At 42.5% G+C, this 17508-nt stretch overlaps 1 protein-coding gene and 1 long non-coding RNA gene across 2 annotated transcripts in view; both read left to right on the top strand.

Moving 5' to 3' along the window:
- Positions 1 to 82: 82 nt before the first annotated feature.
- LOC103662162 lies at positions 83 to 6004 on the top strand. The gene is made up of 3 exons (XR_568366.2): positions 83 to 616; positions 727 to 869; positions 5774 to 6004. It is a non-coding gene; the product is annotated as an uncharacterized LOC103662162 (long non-coding RNA).
- Positions 6005 to 9682: 3678 nt separating this feature from the next.
- The window catches only part of SAXO1 (stabilizer of axonemal microtubules 1), a 113981-nt gene continuing 106155 nt past the window's right edge, over positions 9683 to 17508 (top strand). Inside the window, exon 1 of the mRNA XM_008689814.2 lies at positions 9683 to 11095. Coding sequence (XP_008688036.2) covers positions 11091 to 11095 — 5 coding nt within the window. The 5' untranslated portion in view covers positions 9683 to 11090. The remainder of the gene's footprint in view (positions 11096 to 17508) is intronic.

The raw sequence follows: 17508 nt of genomic DNA, 5'->3' as shown, positions 1-17508 counted from the left end.
CCTTTAATGAACGCGAGCAGGGGCCACCCGAAAGTGAAAATGGGAAGGGAACCCAGCACTCTGGTGTCGGTTTTCCTCTTTAAACTGGGTTTACGGTTGCAGGGTGTACGTGTGCGGGCGGTTGGGAGAATGCTGCCATCTCGTGGCCAATGTCCCCCCACCCAGCATGGCAGAGCACAGCACAACTCGCTTTCAGAGCGCGGTGTGCTCGGGTGGGTTTAGGTCAGGGCCGCGCTCAGGTGAGGTGGAGGAAGGCCGGACTTCTCAGCCCCGCGAGGCCTCCTCAGATTCCCTGTTTACTGCGGACGAGGGCAGCGTAAATGAACACGGCCGATGAGGGAAGTGAGACCGGGGAAAGTTAGGTGACTGCCCAGGGCTACACGGTGAGATGGTAGTAAATCCCTACTGGGAGATGTACTGACTCCCAGTTAGTGCTTTTTCCACTTGGAAGCATGTTCCATTCTCACAGCTGCTTTTCCGGTAACCTCAGGCTTCAGAATTTATAATCAGAATCCCGAAGCTTGAGAAAACTACGGCATGGAGCCTGTGCAGCAGCTCAGTCCTCACCATAACCCTACGAATAAATAACCCGATGAATAAACAACCGTACCTTCAAGTGAGTAAATCCAAGCTTAGAAGGGTTAAATAATTTTACCAAGTTACACACCTATTAAATGATTCAATGCAATTTCTCTGTTTTTTAAATGGAAATTGTATGTATTTAAGGTGTACAACGCGATTTTGATAGACACAGTGAAATGATAACGCAGACGAACATACCTCACTGTTACTTCTCTGTGTGGTGAGAGCACGTGAAATCCACTCAGCAAATTTTCAGTGTTCAATACAGTACTGACTCCAGTCATATGGTAGGTTAGCTTTCTACCCTTACTCATCCTACATAACTGCAACTTTGTACTCTTGGACCATTTTTTCCCACCTCCTTGTGCCTGGGAACCACCATTCTACTCTCTGCTACTATGTATTTGATTTTTTAAGATTCTACATAATTGCGATCCTGCAAGCTTTCTTCTCTCTTTGTCTAGCTTATTTCACTCAGCATAATGCCATCCAGGTTCATTCATGTTGTTGGAATTGACAGGATCTCCTTTTTAAAGGCTGGATAATATTTCACTGTATATATAAACCACCATTTCTTTTTTAAGGTTTTTATTTTTATTTTTTAAAGATTTTATTTATTTGAGAGAGAGCGCGCATGAGGGGGGGAGGGGCAGAGGGAGAGGGAGAAGCAGGCTCCCCACTAACCAAGGAGCCTGATGCAGGACTTGATCCCAGAACTCTGGGATCATGACCTGAGCCGAAGGCAGGTGCTTAACCGACTGAGCCACCCAGGTGTCCCTCTCTTGTCTTTTTGATGACAGCCATTCTGACAGGTGTGAGGTGATATCTCCTGGTTTGGATATGCATTTCCCTGATGATTAGTGATGTTAAGCACCTCTTCATGTACCTGTTGGCTATTTGTATGTCTTCTTTGGAAAAATGTCTATTCAGCTCCTCTGCCCATTTAAAAAATCTGATTATTTCCCCTATTGAATTTTACAAATTCCTTGTACATTTTGGATATTAATCCCTTATCAGATAAATGATTTGCAAATATTTTCTCCCATCCCGGAGGTTACCTTTTCATTCTGTTGGTGGTTTTTGCCGTGCAGAGACTTTTTAGTTTGATGTAGTCCCATTTGTTTATTTTTGATTTTGTTGCTTGCACTTTTGGTGTCATATCCAAAAAAAAAAAAAAAAAAAGTTTCCAAGACCAATGTCAATGAAAAATTTCCCTGTGCTTTCTTCTAGGAGTTTTATGGTCTCAGGTCTTATATTCACCTTTTATTTTTTATTTTTTTATTTTTTTAAAGATTTTATTTATTTATTCGACAGAGATAGAGACAGCCAGCGAGAGAGGGAACACAAGCAGGGGGAGTGGGAGAGGAAGAAGCAGGCTCATAGCAGAAGAGCCTGATGTGGGGCTCGATCCCAGATCGCCGGGATCACGCCCTGAGCCGAAGGCAGACGCTTAACCACTGTGCCACCCAGGCGCCCCCATATTCACCTTTTAATCCACATTGAGTTGATTTTTGTATGTAGTGTAAGTTAGGGGTCCAATTTCATTTTTTGCATGTGGCTATGCAGTTTTCTCAGCACCATTTATTAAACTATCCTTTCTCCATTGTGTATTTTTGGCTCTTGTAAAAAATTAGTTGACTATATAAGCTTAGATTTATTTCTGGGGTCTCTAGTCTGTCCCATTGGTTTATATGTCTGTTTTTATGCCATCACCATACTGTTTGATTACATAGCTTTGCAGTATAGTTTGTAATCCGGGAGTGTGATAGCTTCACCTTTGTTCTTTCCCAGCTTTGCTTTGGCCGTTCAGAGCCTTTTGTGGTTCCATACAAATTTTATAGTTGTTTTTTCTATTTCTGTGAAAAATGTCATTGGAATTTTGATAAGGCTTGCATAGAATTGATAGATGGCTTTGGGTAATATGAACGTGTAAATGATATTAATTCTTCCAATTCATGAACACAGGGTATCTTTCCATTTCTTTGTGTCTTCCTCAGTTTCTTTCATCGTTGAGTTATAGCTTTCAGTGTACAGGTATTTCACCTTCTTGTTTAAATTTATTCCTAACCATTTTATTCTTTCTGACACTATTGTAAATGGGATTGTTTTCTTGATTTCCTTTTTGGATAGATTGTTGTTAGTGTAAAAAGGTGTAACTTATTTTTGTATGTTGATTTTGTATCCTGCAACTTTACTGAATTCATTAGTTCTATTTTTTTTGTTTTGTTTTGTGTAGTCTTTAGGGTTTTCTACGTATAGAAAAATGTGATCTGCAAACAGTGATAATTTTACTGCTCCTTTCTGATTTGGATAGCTTTCATTCCACACTCCCACCTTTTTTTTTTTTTTTTTAATTTTTATTCTGCTTGCTCTTGCTAATACTTGCAGCATTATGTTGAATGGAAGGAGTAAGAATGGGCATCCTTGCCTTGTACCAGATCTTAGAGGAAAAGCTTTCAGTTTTTCCCTATTGATTATGATGTTAGGTGTGGCTTTTCATAATTGGCCTTTATTGTGTTGAGGAAGTTTCCTTTTGTACCTATTTTGTTGACAGTGTTTATCACGAATGGGTGTTAAACTTTGTCAAATTTTTTTGGCCATCTATTGAGATGGTCATGTGAGTTTATCTTTCATTCTGGTAATGTGGTGTATCATATTGTTTGATTTGCATGTGTTAAAACAACTTGCATCCCACAAATAAATCACAGTTGGTCATGGTGTGTAATCTTTTCTTTTTTTTATTTTATTTTATTTTTTTAAAGATTTTATTTATTTATATGACAGAGATAGAGACAGCCAGAGAGAGAGGGAACACAAGCAGGGGGAGTGGGAGAGGAAGAAGCAGGCTCATAGCAGAGGAGCCTGATGTGGGGCTCGATCCCATAACGCTGGGATCACGCCCTGAGCCGAAGGCAGACGCTTAACCGCTGTGCCACCCAGGCGCCCCATTCTTTTCTTTTTTTATAAAAAGATTTTATTTATCTGAGAGAGAGAGAGAGAATGAGCAGGAAGGAGGGGCAGAGGGAGAGGGAAAAGCAGACTCCCTGCCAAGCGGGGAGGCTGAAGTGAGGCCCCATCCCAGGACCCTGAGATCATGACCTAAGCTGAAAGCAGACACTCAGCCAACCAAGCCACCCAGAGGCCCCATCATGTGTCATCTTTGTGATGTGTTTTTGAATTTGGTTTGCTAGTATTTTATTGAGGATTTTTGCATGTATGTTCATCAGAGATACTGGCCTATAGTTTTCATTTTTTTTCCTACTGGTATCTTTACACTGGCCTCGTAAAATGCGTTTGGAAGTACTCCCTTTTCTTTAATTCTTGGGAGATTTTATTTTATTTTTATTTATTTTATTTTTTAAAAAGATTTTATTTATTTATTTGACAGAGATAGAGACAGCCAGCGAGAGAGGGAACACAAGCAGGGGGAGTGGCAGAGGGAGAAGCAGGCTCCCAGCAGAGGAACCCGATGTGGGGCTCAATCCCGTAACGCCGGGATCACGCCCTGAGCCGAAGGCAGACGCTTAACCGCTGTGCCACCCAGGCACCCCATCTTGGGAAATTTTAAGAAGATTTGGTATTAATTTTTATTAGAATCTGTAGTAATATTTAGCAGTGGAGCCATCTGGTCCTGGATTTTTCTTTCTTGGGAGGTTTTTGCTACTTCAACCTCGTTATTTGTTATCGGCCTGTTCAGGCTTTCTATTTCTTTTTGATCCATCCTTGGTAGGTTGTATGTTTCTAGAAATTTAGCCATTTCTTCTAGGTTATCCAATTTGCATGTATATAATTGTTTATAATAGTCCCTAATGATCCTTTTTTATTTCTGAGACACCCACTGTAACGTCTCCTTTTTCATTTCTGATTTTGAGTCTTCTTTTCTTCTTAGTCCAGCTAAAGGTTTGCCAGTTTTAGCTTTTCAAAAAAACCCAACTCTGAGTTTTGTTGATTTTTTCCTCTATTATTTCTTTCCTTCTGCTAATTTTGGGTTTAGTTTATTCTTTTTTCTAGTTCCTTGAAGTGTAAAGTTAGGTTGTTTATTTCAGATCTTCTTTTTAAATATAGGTGTTAATCACTATAAACTTTGCTCTTAGTACTGCTTTTGCTGCATTCCATAAGATTTGATAAGTTGTGGTTTTGCTTTTTTTTTAATCTCAAGATATTTTTTGAATTCCCTTTCGATTTCCTGTTTGACCCAGTGTTTATTCAAGAGTGTGATATTTAGTTTCCATGAACTTGTAAATTTTCCATTTCCTTGCTGTGATTGACTCCTAGTTTCATTTTATTGTGATCAGAAAAGATACCTGGTATGATTTTGATCTTAAATTGCTAAGACGTGCTTGTGACCTAACGTGTGATCTACCCCAGAGAGTGTTCTCCGTGTGCTTGAGAAGAATGTGTATTCTTCTGCTGTGGCATGAAGTTTTGCCTATGTCTGTTACGTCCATAGTGTATTTGTCTATTTGGTATATAGTGTTGCTCAAGTTCACTGTTTATTGATTTTCTGTCTGATGTTCTGTTGCAAGTAGGATATGAGGCCTACTATTATTGTATTGGTGTCAGTTTCTCCTTTCAGGTCCATTAACATTTGTTTTACATATTTAGGTGCTTCCATGTTGGATGAGTATTTGTAATTGTTATATCTTCCTTATGAGTTGACCCTTTTAGCATTATGTAATGATCTTTGTTTCTGGAAACAGTTTTTTTCTTCTTTTTTTTTAAAGGGGGAGCAAAAGAGGAGGGAGAGAGAATTTTAAGCAGGCTCCATGCGCAGCGCGGAGGCCAAAATGGGGCTCAGTCTCACCAGTCTGAGAATATGACCTGAGCCAAAACCAAGAGTCCTATGCTTGACTGAGCCATCCAGGTGCCCCTCTAGAAACATTTTTTAAAAATTTAAAAAATTTAAGAACTGTTTTCATTTCTTTATTTGAGAGAGGAAAAAGAGCAAGCGAGAGAGCACAAGCAGGGGGAGTGGCAGAGGGAGAAGGAGAAGCTCAGCATGGAGCTTCCCTGCTCAGCACAGACCCTGGGACCATGACCCGAGCCAAAGGCAGACGCTTAACCAACTGAGCCACCCAGGTGCCCTAGAAAGAGTTTTTGACTTAAAATCTATTTCGTCTAAGTATAACCATTCCTACTTCTTTTGATTACCATTTGCTTGGAATGACTTTTTCCATCCCTTCACTTTCAGCTTCTGTATGTTCTTGGATTTAAAGTGGGTTTCTTCTAAAAACTACGAACACTTATGACAGAAATTGAGGAAGACACAAAGAGATGGAAAAACATTCCATGCTCATGGATTGGAAGAATAAACATTGTTAAAAGGTCTATGTTGCCCAGAGCAACCTACACATTCAATGAAATCCCTATCAAAATACCACTGACATTTTTCACAGAGCTGGAACAAACAATCCTAAAATTTGTATGGAACCAGAAAAGACCCCAGATCTCCAAGGGAATGTTGAAAAAACCAAAGCTGGGGGCATCACAATGCCTGACTTCAAGCTATTACAAAGCTGTGATCATTAAGACAGCATGGTACTGGCACAAAAATAGACACATAGATCAATGGAACAGAATAGAGAGCCCAGAAATGGACCCTCAGCTCTGTGGTTAACTAATCTTCAACAAAGCAGGAAAGAATATCCAATGGGAAAAAAAATCCCAGTCTCTTCAATAAATGGTGCTGGGAAAATTGGACAGCCACATGCAGAAGAATGAAACTAGACCATTCTCTTATACCATACACAAAGATAAATTCGAAATGGATAAAAGACCTAAATGCGAGATGGAAATCCATCAAAATCCTAGAGGAGAACACAGGCAGCAACCTCTGTGACCTCAGGTGCAGCAACGTCTTGCAAGACATGTCTCTAAAGGCAAGGGAAACAAAAGCAAAAATGACCTATTAGGACTTCATCAAGATAAAAAGCTTCTGCACAGCAAAGGAAGCAGTCAACAAAACTAAAAGGCAACCTACAGAATGGGAGAAGATATTTGCAAATGACATAACAGATAAAGGGCTGGTATCCAAAATCTATAAAGAACTTATCAAACTCAACACCACAAAACCAAATAGTCCAGTCAAGAAATGGGCAGAAGACATGAACAGACATTTCTCCAAAGAAGACATCCAAATGGCCAACAGACACATGAAAAAATGCTCCACATCACTTGTCATCAGGGAAATACAAATCAAAACCACAATGAGATACCACCTCAGGCCAGTTAAAATGGCTAAAATTAACAAGTCAGGAAACAACAAATGTTGGCGAGGGTGTGGAGAAAGGGGAACTCTCCTACACTGTTGGTGGGAAGGCAAGCTGGTGCAGCCACTCTGGAAAACAGTATGGAATTTCCTCAAAAAGTTAAAAATAAAGCTACCCTATGACCCAGCAATTGCACTATTAGGCACTTACTCCAAAGATACAGATGTAGGGAAACGAAGGGGCACGTGCACCCCAATGTTCATAGCAGCGATGTCCACAATAGCCAAACTGTGGAAGGAGCCGAGATGTCCTTCAACAGATGAATGGATAAAGAAGATGTGGTTCATATATACAATGGACTATTACTCACCATCGGAAAGGATGAATACCTACCATTTATATCAATGTGGGTGGAACTGGAGGGTATTATGCAAATGAATAAGTCAATCAGAGAAAGACAATTACCATATGGTTTCACTCATATGTGGAATATGAGGAATAGCACAGGGGATTATAGGGGAAGGGAAGGAAAACTGAATGGGAAGAAATCAGAGAGGGAGACAAACCATGAGAGACTCTTTATGCTGGGAAACAAGCTGAGGGCTGTGGAAGGGGAGGTTGGTGGGGGGAATGGGGTAATGGGGTGATGGGCATTAAGGAGGGCGTGTGATGTGATGAGCCCTGGGTATTTTATGCAACCGATGAATCATTGAACACTACATCTAAAACTAATGATGTACTTACTATATGTTGGCTGATTGAATTTAAATTAAAAAAAAATAAAGTGGGTTTCTTATAGACAGCATACAGTTAGATCTTGATTTTTTATTCTCTTGGTTACTCTGTATCTCTTTATTGGGAAATTTAGTTTATTTACCTCTAAAGTAATTCTTGATAGGAAAGGATTTACTGTTATCATTTTTTAACTGTTTTGTTTGTCTTGTAGTTCTTTTGTCCCTCTTCTCTCTTGCTGTCTTTCTTTGTGTTTTTTTGCTTTTTTGTATTGTTAAGTTTTGGTTTTTTTCTCTTTTTCTTTTGTGTATCATCTATAAGCATTTTCTTTGTGGTTACCAAAGGACTTACCTAAAATATCTTAGAGTTCTAATGGTCTATTTTAAACTAATAACAACTTCACTTGCATACAAGAACTCCCACATTATATGCTATCGATGTCATAATTTGCATCTATTAATAGTCTGTATAAATTAACATATCTTAGAGTTGTTCAAATTTGAACTCATAGCGTAACTGCAGGGTCTGCTTGCCAAACCTAGGTCACAATGACCCCTTCCCCGTAAAAATATACTATGGTTCTGTTCTTGGCCTCTGAGTGGATGGATGAGTCAATGTTACTCAGTATCATTCATTCAGAACGAATCAGTATTATCATGACACTGAAGCTTCCTAAGTTAGGATACTCTATATCCACCATAAAGGCCTTTTCAGAGGGCTATACTGTACAAAACAGGTACTCTATTCTTCCATTTATACAAAAAATATTTATTTATTAAAAGATTTTATTTATGAGTGAGAGAGAGAGACAACAAGCAGGGGAAAAGGCGGAGGGACAAGCAGATCCCCCCCTGAGTGTGGAGCCCAATGCAGGGCTCTATTGCAGGACTGATGCTTAACTGAGCCACTCAACTGCCCCTATTTTTTTTTTAACTTCAAAAAGCTTTATTGAGGTATAATTTACATATTATAAAATTCATCCATAAGATATAAGTATATAGTTCCATCAGCACAACTCAGTTTTAGAATATTTGTCAGAAGACTGACAAGGTTCCATTGTCTCTGTTTGTAGTCAATTTCTGCTCCTACCCTGAGACCCAGGCAACCACTTTTTGCCTTCTGTCTCTATAAATTTCCCTTCCCTAGAAATTTCATGTAAATGGAATCACATAATATATAGTTTTGAAATATCTGGTTTCTTTCTCCTAGCATGATTTTTGAGGTTCATCCATATTGTAGCATATATTAGTACTTTATTTTTATTGGTGAATAATATTCCATTGTACGATTATGTATGACTACATTTTGTTTGTTCGTTCTCTAGGTGATGGAAATTGGGGTTGTTTCCAGTTTTTACACTGTCACTGTACGTAAAATGCTACATGAACGTTCATATCAAAGTTTTTGTGTAGACATGTATTTTCATTTTTATTTTTAAAAAAGATTTTATTTATTTGAGAGAGAGAGATTGAGAGCATGAGCAGGGGGGAAGGGCAGAGGCAGAGGGAGAAGCCGGCTTCCCAACTGAGCAGGGAGCCCAACACAGGGCTCGACTCAGGAGATCAGGACCTGAGCTGAAGGCAGTCGCTCAACCATTTGGGCCCTCTAAGTGCCCCTCATTTCTCTTGACTAATTACTGTTAAATAACAAAATTCAACCAAGTAAATTTGAAGATCTAACTGGTTTTATTAAACAACTCATGAATTAGGCAACATCCCGTCTAGCAAGTTAGGAACTAACTTGTTGTCCAGAATGGAAGATTTTTATAGATGGAAGGTGGGGGCAAGAAAATTATTAGCAAAAGAAAAGGATTGTTCCAGATGAGTCTGTTTGGGGGGGGGGCGGGGAGTAAAAGGTCTTATCACGCAGATTACCTCATCTTTCTCTGGGGGATGGAGAGAACCCAGGGGCCAGACTCATGGGCGCTGACAGAAAACTTTTCCTGACTGACCAGTCGAGGCCACATTCCTGGGGGAGGTTGAAACTGCGGTTAGATTGGATAGTAAGCCCCGATTTGGAAACTTGGTTTAAGTGATGCCATGTTGAGCCTACGGTTTTGTCTAACAATTCCCCCTTTTCATCAGGCTCTCAGTTTAACTGAGAGCTGTGGTCACATTTGAAGGCATTGGTGGCACTCCTAGCTACTGCTCTTAAAGTTCACAGTAGTTCTTGCTCCTTTGTGTGGTATCGGTAGGTCCTGCCATTTGTACTCGGCTTCTGTGATACAGAACTTTTGGCTCACATTCCTTAAGCTGGGTATTTTCCTCACTCCTTAGAGGCTCCAGTCTTAGGGAGATCATTTTCCTGGTGGTTAGAGGCTTCAAACATACACTGAACGCTTTTGAGAGAACACAGTGTACCAGGAGATGATTATGATGACTATAAGCAGGATAATTCCCAATACTCTGAGTGCACTTTGGAGCAATGGTCCCCAAGACCTAAACCAATCAAAATCCAGTCAAAGAAAGACCCTGTGGAAGGAGTCACCCTTTTACGCCAAGCAGTTCGTTCTTAGGTAACTGGGTTTTAACTTCCTCAGAAAGGTTAATCCAGGCCTAGCAGGTGGTGTTGAACACAGCATAGATACCTACTTGCTCAGCTAAAAGATAATCAAGAGCTAATCTGTTATTGAGGACAAATTTGACCCAAGAGGCTACATATTTTTGTTGGGCTGCTATTGCTTTAGCAGATTTTGTAATAATTTTAGGAGTTAAGCGTAAGTTTTTGATCATAGCCTTATTTACATTTATCCTTAATCAGAGAAATAGGGCCTTGCCAAGAGAAATGCCCATCTTAACTCAACAGTGTGAATTTAGGGGAGTGACCAATGAGATGTCTTATTTTGCTTGTGAAAAGTTAGGGGTACAGTTAGATCTTTTTTTTTTTTTTTTTTAAGGCTGAAATAAGAGAGGTTACCTCCCTACTTCCCCTTAGCAGTGGCCCTGGAGATACAGATGAGGGCGCCATCCTTCTAGGCCAGTGCCAGAGGAAAGAAAAGGAAAAGGAGAAAGGGTTTTACGTTGGGTTCAAATGTAAAAGACATGATCTGCCATCTGTCAGCTCCTTCTCTTCAGCGTTAATTTGGCCTAGAGGTCTCGTTAACAAGGACACAATGGGAAGTTACTCAATCAGAGAGCTGAAAGTTATCAGCAGAAGCGAGAAGGGGAAGGAACAAAGGCAGGGAAGGAGTGTGTTTTGTCTTGTCAAAGAGGCACCCAATTGGATTAAGTATTTCGCCTGACAGCCCTATGCTAGGTGTGTCTCACCTAATAGCCCCGTCCGTGAGCCAGTTGGAACCAGATTGGAGCTGAGGACCTGCGCAGAAACCTCCCTGAGTTGTCCTGAGGTTGCTTTTAGTTCATCATAATACAAGATCTCCTCCTATGGATGGAGTTTTCCACCACTTTTTGAACTTATGATGTGTTGGGGAGCAAGAGTTCCTGTCCCATTCAAGGACCTTCTAGCTGGCTAAGAATCAATTTGACATGAGACAGATGAACAGGAGAAAATCAAATTTAATAGTGTAGGCATGGGGAACGCAGGAAATTCCGAAGACGATTAGGCAAAATGAGGTATGTATGTCATCCTGAGGCAAAGACAAGTGGGTGGGGGTCTGCGACTTCAGGGGAAAGGAATGCAATTTACAGGGAGATAAAAGGAGTAAATGTTTGGTAAACAGGGCCACTCAAGCAATGGGGCAAAGAGAGGACTTTGATCAAAGTGGCCTTTCTAGTCTCCCCCATGTCTACCATACCTAGTTGGTTCTGTAATATTAGCAATGGTGACAGCTCTCTTCCTGGAGCAGGTCCTCTCTATAAATTCCTTTTAGGCAGTTGAGGGGGTGGTAAAGAGCTGTTCCTGAGCCTACCAGGTTATGATTGCTTTTTAACTCAAAATATTCTTGGTGCCAAAGTGGCCCATATTGAGGCGGCCAGCCCTTGGGCCCTACAGATGTATGCACTAGCATGTCGACATGGTAGGCATGCACGATTGAACTGAAATGCCCATTCAAGCTCCCTGCCCTGGCCCCTAATACACCGAATAAAAACTTCCTGTACTAACCTCTCGGCGAGACAGGGCTTTGAGAGCTATCTCCCTGTCTCATCCCTTCTAACAAGGAATAAAAAGTTCCTTGCTTTCAGTACTTCCTTGGGTCGTGTTCAGCTTGGTGCACCCCCAGGAGCGAACCCCTTGAGTTTGGTTGTGGTCTCTAGCGTCCTTTCCTTTTGCAGCAGTGTCCGTGGTCAGGAGCACTTGCTAAGGATCCTTTTAATAGCATGAGGGCTGTCCTCTGATGACATTTTTGATACCTAGTCACCAGGCTCTAGGCTGTGTCAACAGCTTCCTTTGAATTAGGATCCAGAAAGTCTCCTTTAAGCTGTTGTTGATAGGTTTGAACATAAAAGATGGAGATTTACAGTAGTGGTCATGCTAGTGTAACCTGAGTCCACTCACCTGGACTCAGAAAGTAGTCTATTTTTTAAAATTAATTCATTAATTCTTTTATTTATTTATTATTTACTTTTTTGGTTTTTTGGTGTGTGTTTTGGCATCATTCCCCCCCTTTTAAAAATTATGTATTTATTTATTAGAGAGAGAGTGAGAGAGAGATCACAAACAAGGGGGAAGGGTAGAGGGAGAAGTAGACTCCCTGCTGAGCAGGGACCCCAATTCAGGACTTGATCCCAGGATCCTAGGATCATGACCAGAGCTGAAGGCAGACGCTTAACTGACTGAGCCACCCAGGTGCCCTATTTCTTTAATTTTGTTAAAGATTTTGAGAGAGAGAGCATTAGTGAGAGAGAGCATGGGCAGGGAGAAGGGGAGAGGGAGATGGAGAAGCAGACTTCTCGCTGAGTGGGGAGTCTGATGCGAGGCTTGATCCCAGGACTCTGAGATCATGACCAGAGCTGAAGGCAGACATTTAACTGACTGAACCACCCAGGTGCCCCTTGTGCGTGGGGTCTTGATGGCCACCTCCAGGTTCCGTAATTTGCTCGGAAGACTCACAGAACTGACCTTGAAGTCATACTCACAGCTATGATTTATTACAGTGAAAGGACTCATAGCAAAGTCATCCAAGGGAAGAGGAGCAAGGGGTGGAGTCTGGAGGAAGCTGGGTGTAGGTTTCCAAAGTCCTCTCTCAGTGAAGTCAGACAAGATGTACTTAATTCCCCCATGATTTGGGACAACAGATGTGAAATATTGTCTACCAGGGAATCTCATTAGGGCCCAGGGTTTTTACTGGGGGCTCACCCTGTAGGTACCACCTACCTCACATGCACCCAAATGCCACGTTCCCGGAGGAAGAGCAGGTGTTCCGCGTAAACCACATTGTTCACACACAGTGAGCTGTTATTAGCAGAGAATGGTGGGAACGCTCCTGAATTCCAAGTTCTTAGCCAATCAGTGGTAATCCTCATGACAAAGGACTTTCTAAGGATAGCAGTTCCAGGCTTGCTGTGTTAACTCCTTTGAGCACAAGCCTCTTTTCATGTGCTTATTAGGCATTCATGTGTTTCTTTTGGTAAAATGTCTCTTGCAATCCTTTGTTTTTTAAAAAATTGGGCTGTGTTGGGCTGCCTGGGTTGCTTAGTCAGTAAAGTGTCTTGACTTTGGCTCAGGTCGTGATCTCAGGGTCCTGAGATCGAGCCCTACGTCGATGGGCTCTGTGCTCAGCAGGGAGTCTGCTTCTGTCCCTCCCTCTGCTTGTGCGCTCTCCCTCAAAGAAATAAAAGTTTTTTTTAAAAAACATTTTATTTATTTATTTGACAGAGAGAGAGACAGCCAGCAAGAGAGGGAACACAAGCAGGGGGAGTGGGAGAGGAAGAAGCAGGCTCCTAGCGGAGGAGCCTGATGTGGGGCTCGATCCCATAACGCCGGGATCACGCCCTGAGCCGAAGGCAGACGCTTAACGACTGTGCCGTCCAGGTGCCCCTATAATCCGTTTTATATGTTGCCGATTTCAGTTTGCTAATGTAAAAGATTTTACGTTTATATTCATGAGAGATAATGGTCTGCAGTTTCGAGCGACAGTTTCATCTGGCTCTAGAGTCACAGTCGTACTGGCCTCACAGAATGAATCTGGAAGTGTTCCTCTCTCCTCTGTTTTTTAAGAGTATGCATAGAACTGGTGTCATTTCTTTCTCAGATATTTGACAGAATTCACCAGGCCCTTTTATTTTTGCTTCTTCACGTTGGACAGTTTATGGCGATACACTTGGGCAACATTGCGGCTGTCTGTTCCTCTGTCTAGGTTAAGCGCCATGAGAGCACTGTCCCTGTCTCCAGGATTCAGCTCAGGCCCCGGCTTGATGAGCCAGGGGACATGTTTGTTGGTGATGTTTCCTGTCAATGGCGACGTGGAGTGACTAAGCGGCGGGGTGGTAGAGGTTTGTGTGTTACCATGAGCTAGTGTTCTGTGGGTGCCAGTGAAATTTAGCAATCCTAAATATTTAAGGGTGCTGTAAAGACAATGTTTTACTAAAACACTGTGCATTCAAAGGACTAATCACAGATTTTTTTTTTTTTTTTTTTAGACAGAAAGAGAGAGTGAGTGAGCATGGGGTTGGAGGGGCAGAGGGAGAGAGAGAATCCCAAGCAGGCTCCACGCCCAGCATGGAGCTCAACACAGGGCTTGATCTCACAACCCTGGGAGTTGGGTGCTTCCCCAATGTTCATAGCAGCATTGTCCACAATAGCTAAATCGTGGAAGGAGCCGAGATGCCCTGCAACAGATGACTGGATTAAGAAGTTGTGGTCCATATATACAATGGAATATTACTCAGCTATCAGAAAGAACGAATTCTCAACATTTGCTGCAACATGGACGGCACTGGAGGAGATAATGCTAAGTGAAATAAGTCAAGCAGAGAAAGACAATTATCATATGATTTCTCTCATCTATGGAACATAAGAACTAGGATGATTGGTAGGGGAAGAAAGGGATAAAGAAAGGGGGTAATCAGAAGGGGGAATGAAGCATGAGAGACTATGGACTCTGAGAAACAGACTGAGGGCTTCGGGGGAGGGGGATGGGATAGGCTGGTGATGGGTAGTAAGGAAGGCACGTATTGCATGGTGCACTGGGTGTTATACGCAACTGAGTCATCAAACTTTACATCAGAAACTAGGGATGTACTGTATGGTGCCGAACATAATATAATAAAAAATCATTAAAAAAAAATGCAAGAGTTGGGTGCTTAACTGACGGAGCCACCCAGGTGCCCCCTAACCATACATTTTTAAACAGTGTTCTATAAAGAGATTTTCAGATGATACACAGGGGTTGGGTGAGTTAGTTATAAGGCTACAGAATAAAAATTGTGTAGCTTCACTGAGTGTCAATATTACAAAAAGATGGTGGGGAAAAAGTAAATGAAAATGGTCCTATCAAGAAACAAATATAAAATTTCAGGATAAAATATTGCCTGCAGTGGTCTTTAAGATCTCCAGGTCCCCCCCGCCTTTTTTTTAAAGATTTTATTTGTCACAGAGAGCGCAGGGGGAGCAGCAGGCAGAGGGAGAAGTAGGTTCTCCAATGAGCAGGGAGCCTATTTTACTTCATCCTTTTCTTGGGTGGAAAAGTTTGAAAAGAAAGACCTAGGTGAGTCTGAATCCCAGTTTCAGAACTTATCAGCTGTGTGATCCCTCACTTCAGTGTTTTGATTCATAGTAGGAGCGTGATAGATTTTGTCAGTTTTACGAGAGTGATGGGAGAACTTGTGGGAAGGTATGCAGAAGTGTTTAGTGGATAGCAAGTGACAATAAATTCTTCACAAACAAGGGCATTTTGGAACAGGGCTAGGAGGTGTTTAGATGGGCCAGGGTAGAGTTGGCGAGAACTAACACAACATGGGCAGTAAGTGTAGAAAGCAGGGGCACGTTGTCCTGTCCTGCACCAGCCCTACAGAAGTACCAGTGTTGAGGCTCTATTATCCAAACCACCTCCATCTTTCAAGATCTCCACTCTGTTGAAGGCAGGGCTGGGGTAAGTTGGCAATACTACGGGTTGTTGACAAGATCTATCCACAAGGGTGGTTTGCATGCGAGGTGGTTCTCATTAAAGTCTGGGGGCATGAATGGGGCATCCTTCTTCTGGAAGGTTCATGGATAATGTTTAGGCAGCTATCAAGAGATGGCTGGTGTCCAGCACTTTAGTTTCTCTGGAAGAATTATGTCCTGTTCCCGGTAAATGACAAGGGATGGCATGCAGGCTTTGCCTTGGCTTTCAAGAGCTTCCACCTCTCCAACTGGTCTCCCTCCACCCCGAAAGTTTTCCATCTTCCCCTTTAAGGCCCTGACTTCCTACAGGAAAGCAAGGAGCAGCTTTATCCTTTACTGTTCTTAAGAAAGAGCATAAGCTTTGCTCTCCTTTGGCGCTATCTTTTGACTTTCCAGATCTGTGTCAGCAAACGTTCTCTGTATAAAGCCAGATGGTAAATATTCAGTTCTTTTGTGGGCCAACGAGCAAAACCAGGAATATTTCTACAAAATTTTTGGACAAAATTCAAAACTTTTTTTTTTTAAAGATTTTATTTATTTGACAGAGAGAGAGCAGGAGAGCATAAACAAGGGGAGTGGCAGAGGGAGAGGGAGAAGCAGGCTCCCTGCCAAGCAGGAAGCCTGATACAGGGCTCCAGGGCTCCATCCCAGGACCCTGGGATCATGACCTGAGCTGAAGGCAGTCGCTCAAGCAACTGAGCCATCCAGGTGCCCCAAAATTCAAAACTTTCTTTATAGACACTGAAATTTGAATTTTATGTCTTGTGAGTCCTGTAATGTCTTAATTTTTCTAATCATTAAAAAATGTAAAAAACCATTCTTAGCTTGCTAGCCATACTGAAACAGATTGTCAGCTGAATTTGGCCTGCAGGCAATAATTTTCTGACCTCTGTTCTGAAGCCTTATGTGGAAGAAAGTAAACCCCTGAACTCGTAATATTAAGTGTCCTGCAGTTGAAGATGCTCTGACTTACCCACTCATTTGCTAAAATGAATGGGAAGAGTTAGCAAGCATGAGAAAGAAAAGCAACACAGGACTATCCGTGCTTGAAGCTCCTAGTTCCCCTACCTGGGAAGTGATGTCTGACCCAAACATCTCTCGGAGCCGCGTCTCTCCTGTGCTTGCTTCATGGTCAGAATCACCTGGCTTCCCGATGAAACTGGAGTCCCAGACAAGAGAGGGTTAGTGCAGGTGGCTTCTGGGCTCGATCTGTAGTGGATCTCGGGATCAGGGGAGCCATGTGCTAGGGGAAGGCTGCTAAAGAGAACAAAAGAACCGCCAAAGCTGTGCTTCTGAAAGTGTGGTCCCCGGCCCAGCGGCATCAGCAACACTCAGGAACGTGTTAGGCATACCAGTTCTCCACTCCCGCCAGACCTACTGCATCAGAAACTCCCCGGCGGGGGCTGGCAAGGTGGCTTTTATTAAGCCAGGTGAGTCTGACCCCTACACTTGATCTCTAAAAATGGAGAACCACTGCGTCACTACTGGCACCGGGAGACGTGATTAAGCGCCCACCTGAGCGCTAAAGGTCTAGGCACCCGAAACTGCTTTGTTCTCAAGTGCTTGAGGTCGATGGGTGGGTGGAGCCAAAGGCATTGATTTCTACAAGGAAGATCTGGAAATGGTATTTAAGGTCGGCCATCGGGAAGTCAAAGGAAGCCACTCTATAAGGAGGGGGGTGTCATGGGTCCTAGAGATAGAAAACGCCACCCAACTGTATGACAGTGGCGGTTCAGCCCTTTTGCGCACCCGCAGGTTTTCCAAAGGCATCATGACCTTCACCCTTCAGTTTCTCTATGGTCCAACGGGGACCTTTGTCCTGGGCCTGCCAGGGAGCTTCCTGCCCTCACAAGTGGCCCTTGTGACATCACGGCCACCGCGAGGTGCGGCTCCTGTCCCAGGGGACGTCACAGAAGCCCCACGGGTCCCCGGGCGGTTGGGCTTCCTGGGCATCGGCAGCTGACTCCAGGCGCGTGGGTCT

Source organism: Ursus maritimus, unplaced genomic scaffold (genome assembly GCF_017311325.1).
Source record: "Ursus maritimus isolate PB19 unplaced genomic scaffold, ASM1731132v1 scaffold_17, whole genome shotgun sequence".
Classification (NCBI taxonomy): Eukaryota; Metazoa; Chordata; class Mammalia; order Carnivora; family Ursidae; genus Ursus; species Ursus maritimus.
The sequence above is the reverse complement of the archived record's forward strand: the minus strand, read 5'-3'. Positions and strand labels throughout refer to the sequence as shown.